The 17,037-nt window shown below is 39.1% G+C and overlaps 1 protein-coding gene and 1 long non-coding RNA gene across 3 annotated transcripts; one reads left to right on the top strand and one right to left on the bottom strand.

The window, feature by feature from the left end:
- Window positions 1-1,126: 1,126 nt before the first annotated feature.
- LOC113075919 (uncharacterized) lies at window positions 1,127-1,530 on the top strand. Its single transcript, XR_003281063.1, has 3 exons — window positions 1,127-1,184; window positions 1,276-1,348; window positions 1,419-1,530. It is a non-coding gene; the product is annotated as an uncharacterized LOC113075919 (long non-coding RNA).
- Window positions 1,531-12,703: 11,173 nt separating this feature from the next.
- On the bottom strand, window positions 12,704-16,650 carry LOC113075920 (splicing factor U2AF 35 kDa subunit). 2 transcript variants are annotated; one of them, XM_026248572.1, is made up of 8 exons: window positions 16,533-16,650; window positions 16,089-16,176; window positions 15,932-15,995; window positions 15,777-15,823; window positions 14,971-15,069; window positions 14,352-14,485; window positions 13,992-14,084; window positions 12,704-13,009 (listed from the first exon to the last, which is right to left on the bottom strand). In XM_026248572.1, the coding sequence occupies exons 1-8, from the start codon at window positions 16,574-16,576 to the stop codon at window positions 12,865-12,867; spliced, it is 714 nt and encodes a 237-aa protein (XP_026104357.1). In that variant the 5' UTR covers window positions 16,577-16,650; the 3' UTR covers window positions 12,704-12,864. The 2 variants fall into 2 exon arrangements, with proteins under 2 accessions (XP_026104357.1, XP_026104356.1); XM_026248571.1 differs by having other exon boundaries at window positions 15,777-15,826; window positions 16,533-16,649.
- Between the last annotated feature and the right edge of the window lie 387 nt (window positions 16,651-17,037).

The raw sequence follows: 17,037 nt of genomic DNA on the forward strand, positions 1-17,037 counted from the left end.
TGCTTTAATGCACAGCAGTGTTTCTATGGGAGGGCGGGTAAGTGTTCACAGTCTTATTCCGTTCATGTTAAACTGATTCTCTCAATTAACCTGCTCTTGTACCTTGTTCTAGTAACTGTCCAGTGTATTAGAGATGGTCAGTTTGTGGTAGTGGTGTCTCGAGACGTTACCTCTGCCTCGACTGAGTCTGGATTCGGTTCATCTACTGGGTGGAAACGACCCACCTTGTGCTCCTGTGGGGTCCACACCTTCCTTTGCCATATACCAGTTCCCAGTGACCGCATGTGGCACGAGTGTGATGGTGAGCAGCTGCTACTGGTTTTATTCTGCATTTGCTTATGATGGACTGGATGCTGCCACTGTTTCTGTTCACAGGAGGACGGCGGATATGTGGTGTATGAAAACCGAATGACTTCATCCTATGAAGTGGGATTGGCCCATATGGTTCCATCACAAGGGACAGTCATTTTGAGTAGGTGATCTATGACTTGGTGTGAACCTTTTAATCCCTGACAAATGCTACAAGCTTGCTGTGTGTTGTCCAGGTTTCTCTTCCAGTGTAGATACTCTGAAACTTCTGTGGAAGCTCTGGTTGTGGAGGTTAACTCCGTTCCTCCACCTCCACCAGTAGCTGCTCCTGGACCTCTCAGGGTGGAGCTCAGACTGGCCAATGGCCAATGTGTCACCAAAGGCTGTGCTGAAGGTAAGGTATTGTCCTGTGTCTGCCTAAAGCCTTTCAAACTTGAGTATGGTTAAACCCCAGTGTTCTTCAGGGGATGAGGCCTACACGTCCTACTACAGTGATGCTGATTATCCCATCACAAAAGTCCTGCGAGAGCCTGTGTATGTTGAGGTGCACATTATGGAGAGGACTGACCCCAACATTGTCCTGATGCTGGGACGCTGTTGGACGACTTCAACCCCTAGTCCACTCAGTCTCCCCCAGTGGGACCTTCTGATCGATGGGTGAGTGTACAGCCAATCTTTATCCTGTTCGTGTTGGGAGACCCTCTTTCTAACCTTCTTTTGTCTTCAGATGCCCTTACCAGGACGACCGTTATCTGACCACACTGGTTCCGGTGACTGGATCGTCTGGTCTTCAGTTCCCAACCCACTACAAGCGCTTTGTTGTGAAGATGTTCACATTTGTAGATCCAGCCTCACTGGCTGCTCTGCAGGAAACCGTATGTGCCCCCCCCCCCCCCCCCCATTACTTGAACACTGGTATTTACTACTTGTGGGGTCTATGACTTGAGCCTCTTTCTTCCCTGTCAGATCTTCATCCATTGCAGTACAGAGGTGTGCCATCCATCATCTGGCTCTTGTGAGCAACGCTGCACCAGGAAACGTGAGTTCTCACTTTTGACCAGAGGAACTGAGCATTTTATGAGTTCTCATTTCTAACACCCCTCTTTCAGGAAGAGATACTCCTATCAAGGCTGTCTCTGGGGAGCAGACTGTGGTTTCTAGTGGAGCAGTTACTCTGGTCATGTAAATCTAGTTTTTAATAAACTTTGCAGAACCCTGAGGTATCTTGTCTATTGGTGGTGTTCTGCAGAATCTGGTATTAAATGCCCCTCTTGCCAGGTTTTTTCTCGCACTATTAAACCACGGTTCCACAACTTTTTGTAAGATTGTGCATTCTCTAGTTGCTAACCTGGAGCAGCACAAGGTTACCCCTTTTAAAGGGTTAATTGTTAACTGGATGTTTAACCCATCCAAGTGCACATTCACATTTTACGTTGGAGCAATTGGTGGTCTGGTGTCTTGCTCAAGAGTGGTTTGCTGAAAAACTACTTGAAACCAGCAGGAGCTGGAAATGGAAAATGTCAACCATTCAGTTTTATTGGAGTATACTACACAAGCGTGTATTGAAGTTTATTCTTATTGACTGCATTAATGCACATAGTAGGCTATATATTGTAGTCCAAGCGAACCCACTCAAAATACAAGCGAACCCACTCAAAATACAAGCGAACCCACTCAAAATACAAGCGAACCCACTCAAAATACAAGCGAACCCACTCAAAATACAAGCGAACCCACTCAAAATACAAGCGAACCCACTCAAAATACAAGCGAACCCACTCAAAATACAAGCGAACCCACTCAAAATACAAGCGAACCCACTCAAAATACAAGCGAACCCACTCAAAATACAAGCGAACCCACTCAAAATACAAGCGAACCCACTCAAAATACAAGCGAACCCACTCAAAATACAAGCGAACCCACTCAAAATACAAGCGAACCCACTCAAAATACAAGCGAACCCACTCAAGTTGAAATTAAAGTAAATTTATTTTACATGTGCTTTAGAATAGTGATAAACATAATGGTACTTAAAACACAATAACATAACTATGTAAAAATTTAAGTAATAGTTAGACATAAGTTATTTATTTTTATTTTTTTTATAAAGTGCACCTAGGTTAAGACCTATTGTGATTAGTGTAATATGGAAGTACACTTAAGTGGCATTTAATTTAAACTATGATATCTGCAAATGCACTTTTTTTAAAAAAAAAGTATACTTTTAAGATTACACTTAATACAATTAAGCACACTTTTTCACAAGGGGACCTATTCGTGTGTGTAAACACATCAGGGCTTGCCAGCCAGATGTTGTTGGGATCATGCGCTAATGGGCTAGGACGGGCTGTCTGTTCTTTTCTCGGCATTAAGTCGTGTCCTCGTAAAAAGACAATGCTGTTCTGTCATCATGCCAAGGCTCACAAGAACAAACTTTGTGTCAAAGTTTCATGAGAAACAAAATAGAAGGCCGAGTGTGAACTTGTTCATTAAGTAATTTAGATTACAGATTCACTGTAGGATTATCCTTGAACAGTCAATTTCCCATCGAACCATTAGTACGTCATAAAACACAGTCATGGTGCCAAGATGGCTAAAGGAGATGTCACCCCCATTTTCCTTTTTGTGCCTGTCTAATCTCATACCAGCGATGCCAGGACAGCAGGAAAAGATTTCTCTTTGTTCCCCCAACTTAAGACCAAATGGCCAATAAACCCTGTGGTGACCCCAATGCATAAATCCCCATACTTATCAGGAAACGGAAGGATGCTAAGGCATTCCTATGGCCCAGGATCACCACAAACCTTAAACCAGTGAACACCTCCTTTGTGCAGCTGTAAATTCCAGAGATTTTGTCTCCAAAACCAGTAGACTGAAATTTAACCCACTTGTGGTTGAATACAAATAATGGTCTCAAAATTGCTTCCAATAAGCTGAATTGATTACCAGCATTTACCCCACATATATCTTACGCATCATGCATGTTTTATTTAACTTGTGGAATTGTTTCTGTGTCTTTAACTTTAATTACAGCCTATTCGTAGGGTTTTCTACCTCAGTTATAGGAGCTAATCACCAGAAGTTGCCTCATACATGTGTATTCTCTGTATTTTGCATGCTTTATATTACTCAAGTTAATTTTGTGTGTTAAACACTTATCACGACTAAATCCTTATTTACTTCCACCTCAACTATGCTAAGTATATGTATTTTGGTACCTACTTGATGGGTAAATGATTTCTAGAATTTTGATATAAAGTAGATGTGTGTAGAATGCACCATATTTAAACTAGTTCGCTTATTAAAGCGTTTCAACTAAACTCTCAGGAGTTTGGACACGCGTTCACGTGGACATTACGCTAATTACATGCAGGAACCGGAGAACTGGGCGTAGGTCCCGCCCAAGACAATATCTGATTGGCTGTCACACTTGGAAGGACGGGTCAGATGGACATGCCTATAACCCAATGACAAGCAGTTTTACTTGTTTTTTTGCCTTGATTTTTTGCCCTGCTTTTCCAGTGACTTTGCTCTTGCTTATGTTTTGTGCTGACCTTTCCATCATCAAGCGTGTGCTCTTCAAACCACCAAGAGCTACCTCAAAACTCATCTTAGAGTCGCTCCAGACTGGTGGAATAGCAACCGCCAATCCAGGAAGTCTCGCAAACGAAGCGCCACCTGGCAAAGCCACTCAACCACTCACCATCGAGTGCTGTCCCTCAGAACGCGTCATCGACCAACTGCCAGCCAATCAGCGCCAGAGATTCCCTCTCCAGCAACTTCGTTACAGAAGGGAATGCATCCAAAACCACAAGGAGCATCCAAACGCAAGTACACAATATCTCCTAATTCTAGCTGAAACTGGTGCAAATCTTATTAAAGGGATAGGTCACCCAAAAATCTAAATGATGTCATTAATAACTTACCCTCATGTCGTTCCAAACCAGTAAGACCTCCATTTGTCTTCGGAACACAGTTGAAGATATTTTAGATTTAGTTCAAGAGCTCTCAGTCCCTCCACTGAAACTGTGTGTACGGTATACTGTCCATGTGTCCATAAGTCCATGTGACATCAAAGGGTCAGTTAGAATATTTTGAAGCATCGAAAATAAATTTTGGTCCAAAAATAGCAAAAACTAAGACTCAATAGTTATCGAGTCATTTTCTGGCTCGGCTCGGTGTTTATCTTCAGTTTTCTCTTCACAGCAGTTCAGTCAGTGTACTGTTTGAGTAAATGAATTACTCCGGGACAGGGGGGAACTGGCCATCGGGAGCACTGGGACATTTCCCGGTGGCCTGACGGTTATTCTGGCCTGCCGCCAACTGCTGTGCAGTCGATCAGGCTGACGTGCAATACGCTGGTATGCAAATGCAAATTAATTGACGGACTTATGAATCTACGAATCAGGCAATTGTGGAGTGAAAATGACACCACCACATGACCAAACATCAGCCAAGCACTGCCTAATTGGCTATATCCAGAGGCAGGCTTTATCTTAGAAAATCGAGCAGAAAATTGAGTTTAAACGCAAAGGAGGAGCAGGGAAGGAACGTATAAAAATGAGAAAAGCCCTGGCCACAGACGCAGCAAGTTGCTGCAAAATCCAAGCCATGTTCGCCAGGGAGCAGGTAGGTCAGAATTACATTTAGGTTTAATAGGGATGGGAAGGTTCACTGAAAAAACCGAACCATTCGGTTCTCCAGTGTGCACAAAACCACCAAGAATTTGAGTGAACTTCACAAGGAATGGACTGAGGCTTGGGTCAAGGCATCAAGAGCCACAACACACACACATGTCGAGGAATTTGCTGAACCACAGATAACGTCAGAGGCATCTTATAGAGCTGTCAAAAAGAAAAATAGAATTTTGAGTTTTCATCAAATATTGCTATTGCACTGCTTTCAAAAGGCAGATGAGCTCGACAAGCAGTACCTCTTCTGTCTCATCATTACCCTTGTGCGTGTGCTGTTTTATGCGCACCGTCTGCGCGGGCTTAATTATAATTGGTTTATAAACTTTTTTTTTTACTATTCACATACAACAGTCATATATTCTAATGCTTTTATTAAACGTGCATAAGTAATATTTTGCTTGATGTGCCCTCTTGTGGCATCAGGAGAGAATAGCAAAAAGCTTCACTTAACCCTAACTGAAATTATGCATTTTAAATTTGAATATAATTTGAATTTTGATAATATATAAGTAAAAAATTTGAATTTAGTTTTTTAGCCATTTTGAGAAGACCAGAGAAGCCCTGGCCAGCAGTCATATCACCCTAGAGCTTAAGACCAGTTTCCCCCTGAAGTTAAGCAGGGCTGAGCCTGGTCAGTACCTGGATTTGAGACCTGCTGGGAAAACTAGATTGCTGCTGGAAGGGGTGCTAGTGAGGCCAGCAGGGGGTGCTCATCCTGTGGTCTGTTTGGGTCCTAGCGCCCCAGTGTAGTGATGGGGACACTATACTGTCAACAAGCAGAGATTTTAATCTGAGGTCCTGACTCTCTGTGGTCATTAAAAATCCTAGGATGTCTTTCGAAGAGGTGTGATCTCGGCATCCTGGCTAAATTCGCCCATTGGCCTCCGACCATCATGGCCCCTTGACAATCCCCAAATCTACTGATTGGCTTCATCACTCTGTCCCCTCTACATCAATAAGCTGGTGTGTGGTGGGCATTGTGGCAAAATATGGCTGCCATCCCATCAACCAGGTGGATGCTGCACACTGATGGTGGATTAGGAGATACCCCCTGACAATGTAAAGCACTTTGAGTGCCTAAAAAAGCGCTATATAAATGTAAGGAATTCTTATTATTATTATTAAGAACTGGACAGTTGCCCAGTGGTTCAAAGTACTATTTTCAGCAGTGGCGTGTCCACAAGGTAAAATGAGCTTTGCCACCCCAGTTGCCACCCCAAAGCAGCCTATGGGATCAAAGTGCATTGAGAGCTGACCAGCGTGATTTTGTCTGAAGAGGGTTTTTTTTTTTTTTTTTTGAAAGTCAGAGACTTCTGGTTTCCACTCGCTCTCCGTGGAGAGTGCTCCATTACCGCTCAATCAGTAACACAATTAATGGTGTAACTATAGCCATTCTAGTTCTGCCAAGGATTGTACTGCGCGTACACACACACATACAGGCACATAACAGATTACTCACACACAGAAACAAAAATAGTATCAAAGCGGAGTCGTGGCCTAGTGGTTAGAGAGTTTGACTCCTTACCCTATGGCTGTGGGTTTGAATCTCGGGCCGGCAATACCACTATTTAGGTGCCTAAGGCATCGAACCCCCAACTGCTCCCTGGGCGCCGTGGCATAAATAGCTGCCCACTGTGTGTGTGTTCACTGCTCTGTGTGTGTGCACTTTGGATGGGTTAATGTCATGTAATTGTGATTTATTAATAAAATGCTTTGAAACAGAAAAGTTATAGCGAAAATGTCTTTGTGTTTTGAAGTAATCAAAAGAACATAACACATTCAAACATAACACATTCATTTTTTATTATCATCATCATCTTTATATTACTAATGGTTAGAGAGCCGGAATAGTTACCTGAAGGTTGCAGGTTCAAGTCTCGATGCTGGCAGGAGTTGTTGGTGGGAGGGAGTGAATAAACAGTGCTCTCTTCCTCCCTCAATACCCGGGTCATTATACGAAAACGTGCCATTTTGTGTCCCTCAGGAAAAAAAAAAAAGCTCTGTAAATCTTAATAAAACATAAAACAAATAAAATATTTTATTAATTTAGTTTACATAATGTCTCATAATATAAGAATAAATAATTTTCTGTTTCTTTTGCTTTTAAAGGATTTTAATCACATTTTTGTGCAAAGCATCTTGAAGAAATGTTCAAAATGGCCTGTCCCTCAGTATGATTTTTCTACTTCTACTTGCTATCAAGGCCAAAAAAGTGAAACTATCATAAAAAAAACATATACTTGTATAAAGCCTTAAGTGTCAGTTCATTAGTCATAAATGGATTTTATTCTTAATGTGTCAAATAAAATAAAATAAAAACACACAATTTAGTCGGGTCCATAGGTTCTCGTCAACCCTGTTACTTTTTATGAAAACACCTCTTTAAAGACAATGGACTGTTCCAAAAGTTGCATCAGGTCCAGGAAGTGAAATCATCTGACTTTCATGAAGTTGATGGTAGAAGACAGTAAGTGTTCTCTTCTTTTTAATGAATTTTCTTTGAGTTATGTAATGTCTGAAAGACAAGGACACGCTCATTGTGTCAGCACTGTTATCAGAAAAATACGTTCAAAAGTTATTTGTACATATTTTAAAATGTACATATATGATAACATTTAAGCCTCTCATTAAGGCATGTAATGTGATGTCATTACCTATACCTCATGGCTAGTAATGGCCGCCAGTAACCTTTTTCATCAACCCTGTAACCATTCCAGGGTATGAAGGTTAACGCAAGTACGCTTTTGTGTGTCTTACCCATATTGTATACTAAAGAAGGGTTAAATCAAGGGCAATTGTACTTGGTACGTCTATATTTGAAGAAATTGCCTCTCATCCAAGGGGGTTCTTCATTTCTAAATGACTGATGGGGAGTGCCAGGTATTTAACCTCTGTGGGGTTGTCACCCCTGAGCCAACCCTTCTTGGATTACTATGACCTGAATGACTGAGAATTTTAACAGACGTACTTTTCTTACAAATAATATACATAATATGCATGATTTTACAGTTTTCATCCCTAAAAATCATGTTTTTTATTTATTCTACTGATAGGTAGGCTAAAATGTGTTGAGGTTACTGATCTATACTGATACACACAAGTGAATTGGGTTTTATATATGTGCTTTATAAACCAAAAGTCATTATTATTTTTATTATGAGAAGTCAATAAATTAACAAGCTTTTCAGTTTGCATTTGGGATACTGTCCATACATGCACTCCATCCAAACAGTTTGAAAAAGTTTTATTGTCAATAAATAAATCAAACTTGTGTGACTTGTATGGTTATTTGAGGGCATGTGAACTACTTACATTTACAGTATGCTACACAATCATAAATAATCAGGGCTGGGGAGTAACTAAATACTTGTAACGGTGTTACTTATTTAAGATACAAAATATGAGTAACTGTATTTCGTTATAATTACATTTTAAATAAGGGGTAATCAGATTACCGTTACATCTTAAAACTATTTTAGATTACCAATGATTACTTTTATTTTGATGTCATTTATTAATTTAATATTTAAGTTTGGGGATTTCAACCAATACCGGGACACCTGCGAAACAAAAAAACTGTGCGCAGCAGCTGTTCATTTAGCAACTCCTAGTGAGCGTGCATACATGCTCATCACAACACAAACATTCTCCTAGAAATCACACTCTGCATTCAGTCAACAGATCCATATGGAGCATGCATGAAATAAAGGTTTATGAAGTCAAACAATAGCTTTATGTGCTTTAAAGATGAACTTGAATTCTTTATTCAGTATCATCTTTGGCTCGGTAATGCAAGTTCACGATCCAATTCGTGAACAGATGATTCTTATGAGTGAATCTTTTAAAATAATAATTTCCTTTATTTATTTATTTAACGAAACCAGTGTGGAAACCAATGCTTCACTAACTGGATAGATCTGGGTCAGGGTATATTCTGGCAAACCGTTTACCAATGTTTCGCAATTGGCAAAGCAAACTGTGGTACACGCCACTATCAACACACGATGGGTTACTCTGTGTTTTCTCAGCACTATATCATAGAAAGTACGAGGTTTGAGAAGTAGAAGGCGGGGCAACAATTAAAACATTTTTAAGTTAAAGTTCATGCAAACAGATAAGTTTAGGTTTTCATCATTTTTATGCTAAAATATCCCAATAGAGCTGTCTACAAAAAATGCTGATTAGTCATGTTGAATTAACCATACAACCATAACTGTAATTCAAACAAGCAGTATAACCAATACGGTAACTGTTGTCAACCCTGTTACTGATGTGTCAACTCTGTTACTTGTATAATATTCTAATATAATTGTAAAAATTAATAAAATAAATAAATAAAAATGTAATTAATTAATTGTAAATGTTTAGTAAGAGAGGCTAATAATCCACTCAAAATTAAATTAAGGTGTTTCATATTTGTTTCCATACATTTTTCTTAAAACAGAAGATGCTGGGAGAGAGTCATTTGGAAATGAACGTATTCATCCACTTAAAAAAATAAAACTTTCAATATTCTCAATTCACAAACACTCTTAATGTGACAAGGGGGGTATATCTTCCACAATATATCAGATTTGTTCTATACATGTAATCAAAACCTTTTCAAAAAGTAATTAATATGTTGGTAACAGGATTGACCAAAAACACATTTAAATTGGTTATATGAAAAGATACAAAAAATAAGATAGCCTGAGATGGCAGGGCACATTTTCCTGATAGGTAAGAATCTACTTCATCCAAAAAGGGGCTTAAAGATTTTCAAAACAGTACTTTGAAAATCAAACATTAAAAGTGGGAAATGGCACGTTTTCGTATAATGACCCACCCATGGCTGAAGTGCCCTTGAGCACAGCACTGAACCCCCAGTTGCTCCCCGGGTGCTGGATATGGCTGCCCACTGCTCCGGGTGAGTGTTCACTTCTCACTGCTGTGTGTGTGCACTTAGATGAGTTAAATGCAGAGCACCAATTCTGAGTATGGGCAACCATACTTGGCAAATGTCACGACTCTCACTTTGACGTGCACAGGGGCGGGGGGCTCGAGCCCCTCCCCTTTGAGGTCCAACGCTAAAGTGCCCTCGCGGTCCGGTCTGCGATTTCTGCCAAGGGTAGGATATTCAAATTTTTGGTTATGGATGATAAAAATGTCTCCACAATCTGCTTTTGAAGAAATATCGTGCTGCAGCACACATTCTATCAGCTGCTGTTCTGGCACCACAGAATTAATATACTACGATATTTAATAATTTAATAATCCTGGTTGAAATTATGAAAACGGGGAGCGTGACACACTACATGGAAACCATAGTGCAGTTTTCATGATTGAAAGATGATTTGCACATTTCATGACTAATCAGAATCACGTAAACCATTGTTCTTTGTCATAAAATGGGTGCTTAACTCCTGAAAAGTTCACATCTAAAAATCGCAGTACTCAACATAGTCATTCAAGAGCCAGTAAGATGATAATTCTAAGCTTCCTATCACTGTTTATAAGTCCTGTACATTAGGTTTAAATCCATCCAAGGTTAAAAAACATTGTCATTTTGTAAAAATATCATTTTAAAATTACCTCAATTCTTAGAGATCCCCAAACGGTTTGCGCGAAGCTGTTCAAAAGATTCAGTTTCCTTAAACCCCACCTTTCAATAGCATACTGTGTTCTGATTAGTCTACTGACATAATCAGGTTTGATTGGTTGTTCCTCACACAACTTCATGGTAAACATTAGCATCTTTTTGGGGTGAATTGTGTCTTATTACTCTCATCGCGAAGCAAGCAGTAAAATAAAAAACTTGAACAGTCTCGCTGCTTTTTCTTCTGTGTGTGTGTATTCAAGCCGCGCTTCAGTTTGAATCTGAATAGCGCGTTCAGCGCGGGGGCGTGGTCACATTAGATATAACGAAGGGAGACGTGAAAAACGGACATCGCGTTGATTTCATATGGATTACTTTATCACAGAATATCTGTTAGCAGCACTTATTTAGTTTTAAAGAAGACATGTCAAGCTTTCTATAGACTCATGTCTCTTCGTTGAGAATTCACGGAGTTACAATTCATTTTAATGACGTGTTTGTAAATGAAGGTCAGCGCAGAGAAAGGCTGCAGACAGCACACATACTGATAAGACGCTCGGGAGAAAACAAACACATAAGGTCAGAGTTCTCTTTCTCCCAAGACCGTAGGCGGAGATTATTATGCAAAGTGTTCTAGTGACATACATTGAGATGGGCAAAAGATTTGAAATCTATAACAACTCATTTCAGCGACTCAGAGTCGACTCCGTACCTTAGAAGCCAATAACTTTATAAATCGTTTACTTTTTGGTTTAATTACTTTGCACATTGTTTACACTGATGGACAGCTACATCATACACTGTAATACAGGTAATTTTTGATTTCCCATCTGTGTGGCTCTTTAAATAAACTTAGAAAATTTGACATGTTAGTTATTTGGATATAATCAACCAAACGGGTTTTACATTTATTTTAATTATATAGTGCGTTTTATCTACAAAATTTCAAATTTTGGGGCAAATAAATAAAAAATACAGAGATTAAGAATGTTTATATTCAAGTTCATGTGTGCATTAAAAAAAACATTCAGCTTTTACTTTTGTTATTAAAAACATTTTTTGAATAAGCAACCTTTTTGAAAATCGTTTATGTTTCAGTGACAACGTACTTTCAGAGTCGCTTTAACGCGAAACAGGAAACTCATGAATATTCACATATGTTCCGCCCAGCGTCACCGAAAATCTCAGAAACCAAATATTTCAGAACACCGGCTTAGAGTATGAATGAAACACACACTGCAGGAGAGTTTAGCTCTCCGTGATGTTCATATCGCCTCCTGGGTCCGAATAAAATATCAGGTCATGCGCCGACTATCCTGTCTCTTTGAGTTTAAATCTATATTTATTCATACCAGCTCTTGAAAACCTCTATGTGAACACATTTGACTGAAAATGTAATCTACGCCCCTGTTTACGTTATTCAATTCAATTCAATTCAAGTTTATTTGTATAGCGCTTTTTACAAAACAAATCGTTACAAGTTTACGTTACCAAAGTCCTTTCTGGACACTGTCTCTGTATTCTAGAAATGGGAACTTTATGTACCACTTAGGAGCAAAATGACTAGACTTGCCGTTTATTTTGCGCGAAAACTGGCGTGAATGCAATATTATTCCTTGAATGGGTAAGAGCAGGTGGTTTATCAAGTGTGGATAAATCAGCTGGTATGTTGCTTTTCTCGACGATTAGCCCGGGTTGATGTTTCAGGTTATGTTCTTGTTTTTTGTTTTTTTGTTTTTTTAATTAAAGATGTCTTTTTCGACAAACTCGTCTTGTGTCATGCGTGTTAAAAGTTAGCAGACGTAAACTCGTCTTCCCACTCCCCGACAATACGCGTTTGGCTAAACAGTACTAATAAGCTTATTGATTGGCTGTTGCAGTAAGCCATTATATGAAAAGGTTTTCGCTCTACAGTAGTTATTTTTTTTATGAAACTTCTTGTACGTGTTTAAGTGTTCAGTATGTCACATATGCATGATTTCTGCTTTCCCACATACATTTTTTTTTGTCTGTTCTGATTGGGTGGGCCAGCCGTCAGTTTGAGTGGGCCAGTGCCACCCTGGCCCTTATGTAGCCTCGCCCCTGATATAAATATGAGAATAATGTAACTACTGAAAGGCAGTAAAATGATGAAGGTATCTTTATTGAAAAGCAAACAAATCTTGCATAAAAAGGTCAGCGGACAAAGAATTGGGGAGGAAATAAAAATCAACGTTATCACACCTCAACAGGAGAGACTAGGGCAGGGTTTGGGATTGAATGTCGTTTTCAAGAAAGGACATTTTAAAACCGTCCGGAGCGTTCTCTATCTCTTGACCTCCGTCTCTCTCGTTCTCTTCCGCCTCCTCCTCCACCACCACCTCCTCCTCCTCTATTGCGTTCTCTTGAGCGAGAACGGCGTTCACGGGAACGTGAACGGGAACGATGCCTGTGTAGAACAGAGAACAAGTTTACTTATCCATTCAAAACAGTCCATTAATACACTACCTTTCAAATGTTTGGAATCAGTAAACTTACTTTTGAACTTTCTATACATCAAAGAATCATGAACATCACAGTTTCCACAAAATATAAACGGTTTGGAAAAATGCTAATAGCAGGGCTCAAAGATAAGCATTTTTACTTGCATAGTGGTTTAAATTTTTACTTGCCTTGCCACAAAAGAAAAAGAAAAATGTATATACCAACATTTTAAATTAAATTTAAGAACAGTTAATTCTAACAAATCTCAATTCTAACTCCACAGCAAGAACTCCTAGCTTAACAAACAAAGTTCATAGATTATTAAAGTCAAGTGAACAGCCGTTAAGTAAGAGCAAATTATCAAATTACAAGCAATAGCACATAATAACTAGAACAAACCACTATGCTTTAGGTTTGAATGTGTTCAGATACTGCGGTTTTTATTATTATTTTTATTTATATTATTTACATTAAGGACTTTAAGAGCCAGTGCATGGATCAAATAGAATTATACACATCCGACTTCTTTCTCAGCTGTTTAAGCTCACTTAAGACATAACCCATCATTTTCGAGGATACTCGTCAAAATGGGTATTTTGACATACTTTTGAATGCATTTGTCCATTCAAGCACAAGACAATGTGGAAAGAAACACAAACACAAGGCTTGGACGATGCCTGACACAGCTCTATGTGTGTGCGCTGTGCATGCAGAACACACTGAATGGCTCTGATTTCTGAAGTGTCATGTGATACTGAAGAATCTAGTAATGCTGCTGAAAACTTAGCTTTGCAACACAGGAATAAATTGCATTCTAAAATAGAAAAGTTATTTTAAATTCTAATATTATATCACAATGTCTACTGTATTGTATTATTTCCAAGCAGCTCTACACAAGTCTCCTCTAACAATTGTTATGCTTTTGAGGAGTTGGAAATCAGACAGACCTCTTCCTCCTGCGGCCATACAGTTCTCTTCTGAGTTCCCTTGAGATTGGCTTCAGGTGCATGAAGTTGCAGAAGCCTCCTCGAGTGCACTCTCTGTGGGAACACACAAGTACTGCAGTCAGTCACAGAGAAACCAGTGGAAAGCAGTTTAAGAAAACACAACACTATTTCAGTACACACCTTCACCTGAATCAACAAATCATGTGCAACGGGACAGTTGCTCAGGCTTAGGCACTAGGTATCAGTAAACATCAATTAGAAGAGGGAAGAGAGGTAAACATTTAGCTGTGGGAATGCAGCATTACAGTGTGTGGGAAGGGAAGATGTGCAGCACTCTCTGATGCTTATTCAGTCACTTACCCCATTTCATACTGTCGACAACAGGCCTCTCTGAAATCAGTGACCGGTGAGAGCTCAGCGTGGATGGGCTGGCCATTAAACCAGCGGTTATTCAAGTTAATCACCGCTTTCTCTGCATCTTCTTCACGGCGAAACTACACACACAAAAAGCTAAGTTTTAGTTGTTTCTCTGCATTAAGGGGTGTTAAGCACAAAGACGAATTGAACCATGATGAAACAGCCTCAAGCTGATTAATGCTTGTATACAATGGTGGCAAAACCAAAAAGATAACAAAACTTTTTCCACAAATTACATTTCTGCACTTAGCAGACAATTTTATCCAAAGCGACTTACAGTGCATTAAGGCTAAACATTTTTTTTAACAGTATGCATTATTTAATTTTACAAATTACTTTTAATTATAATATCATATAGATATGAGATGCCAAAAAATATAGTACCAAATAACACTAGCAATAACAAATTGGCATACACAACTGTTAAAATACATTACACAACTGTTGAATCACAAATTCTGAGTTTGAAGTTTATTACGAATTCAACAAATACAAAGTTTTAAATAGTAAATTAAACTAACAAATTGTTATTACAATGTAAATACATTGAAAATTCTCTCACCTTCACATAGACATTTCCCACCAAGTGATCTCCTAAATTATCACACACGTTCATTTCCTCAACTTCTCCATATTTCTCCTCCATCTCAGTGAAGACCTCCTGTAAACAATGAATTTAAAGCAACACTGAAGCATGAAATCTGCGATTTGTGTTTTTTTTTTTTTTTTTTTACTAAAAATACAACTGATGCAACAAACAGGACCAAACTATGTGGTCTTAAGACACGCACCACCATTCAAAAATTAGGAGTTGGGAAGAGATTTCAGATTTTTTTTTTTGATAGAAAACTCTCTTATGCTCACTAATTCTGTATTAATATGTCCAAAAATAGAGCAAATACTGTGAAATATTACTATATAAATTAGAATTTATTCTTAAAATGTAATTTATTCCTGTGAAGCAAAGCTGCATTTCCAGCATCATTAATCCAGTCTTCAGCATCTACTCCAATCGTAGAAATGTTTTGTCACAATTAAAGAAAATGTCAATTTCCTAAGGAACATAAATAAATAAATGAATGTGCGTTATATCCACAGTAGTCATTTTTGACATAATGACTGCCTGAAAGAAAAGTTCCTCTATACAGCAACACCTAGCCTATGAAATAATGTAGATGATGCATAATACAAATAATACAAATGTCCAAGGTTTGAACTTCATGGTTTGAAAAGAAGATTTTGAGTTTCCCCAATACTCCCACTGTTTCTCTGATTTTGTGTAATGGCTTGAATCACAGTTATATTAAGGTTGTTTTGGACACAACCTTTCTTCCTCACCGTTTCCCCAGTCCACCTGACCTAACTTACCTCAAAGAACTCATCATAGTGTTCCTGCATCTCCACATCACTGACAGCATCTGGTGAGAGAGAGAAGACGCAGACAGTAACGAGACAGTGACTCCTGGACGCTGTGTGTTTCTGTGAGCTTCAAGCTGTGTTCACACGAGCTGAGCGATACTTACTGATGCCATCCGCGGACTGGGCTGTGTTCTGTGGGTTCCGGTAAATGTTCAACAGAGCAATGGTCTGAAACACAAATCCAATGCGAATTACAATTTCAGATCTAACGTTAACAGAAAGGTTACGAATTGGTCCATAAGAGGATCTCTGGTGTGATACCTGACTGAAAGTGGGCTTGTTGTGGAGTCTCGAGCAACGATCTCCATGGCGACATGCTCCGATTTTAAAGTAGAAAGAGCAGTTAACCCTGATGGAGAGAAGAGAGGATCAAAACACATAGCAACACAATGAATGAAACGAAATGGAGCCACGGCGAGGCTGAGGAAAAAGACAAAATTATAATAATAATAATAAAAGATAATAATATAACGATTGTTCAGCATATGAAAGCTCCGCGCTGTGATGCCAATATTTAGTAGTGTTATTGTTTCACCAAACGCGAGGATGGCACACAGGTCAGACGATGAACAGGCGATGCATGAGAGAGAGAATACTAATAGTCTTATATTCTACTTACCCGTTATCACCGGTTTGTAACCATACAAACGCTTGTTAAGAATAATCAAACGCGAGCAATATTTCATGATTATTTCAATTACTTACTTGTCTTTTTCTGTGCCGAAAATCGACGCCAAGTATTCGGCCATTTTGAAAAAAAAAAGAATGGGTGGGAGGCTTTTCTTCTGCTGGAGGAGGCGCTGAACACGACGAGAGCGAGTGCTGCCCCCTCGCGTGGTGACGCGCTAACAGCAGGGCCAACACAAAGGACGGAAATCACGTCAGCTGAAATACGCGCGGATTCCATAGAGGCTGATTCATAAAGGAAATAATAACAGACTTAAGTGTTTCTCAAACGGAAGACTGCTTAACTTAACCGAGGCAGCGTTGCCAAATTAGCGCAAAAAGAGGAAACCATAGATGCCTAGCAGTACACATATCACATGAATTAATTTAGCTGTTCAATTTAATGATAATAATTTTTCATTTATGATACTCTTTGGGTCATTCCTGGTATGCGGTAACATTTTGGCTTCATAAGTGTTAGAAAAAAAGTTACATGATTTTTATGTTTTTTATTTTATTTATTTTTGCATTCTACCAAAATGGT

The sequence above is a fragment of the Carassius auratus genome, unplaced genomic scaffold, assembly GCF_003368295.1.
Source record: "Carassius auratus strain Wakin unplaced genomic scaffold, ASM336829v1 scaf_tig00018048, whole genome shotgun sequence".
NCBI classification, from domain to species: Eukaryota; Metazoa; Chordata; class Actinopteri; order Cypriniformes; family Cyprinidae; genus Carassius; species Carassius auratus.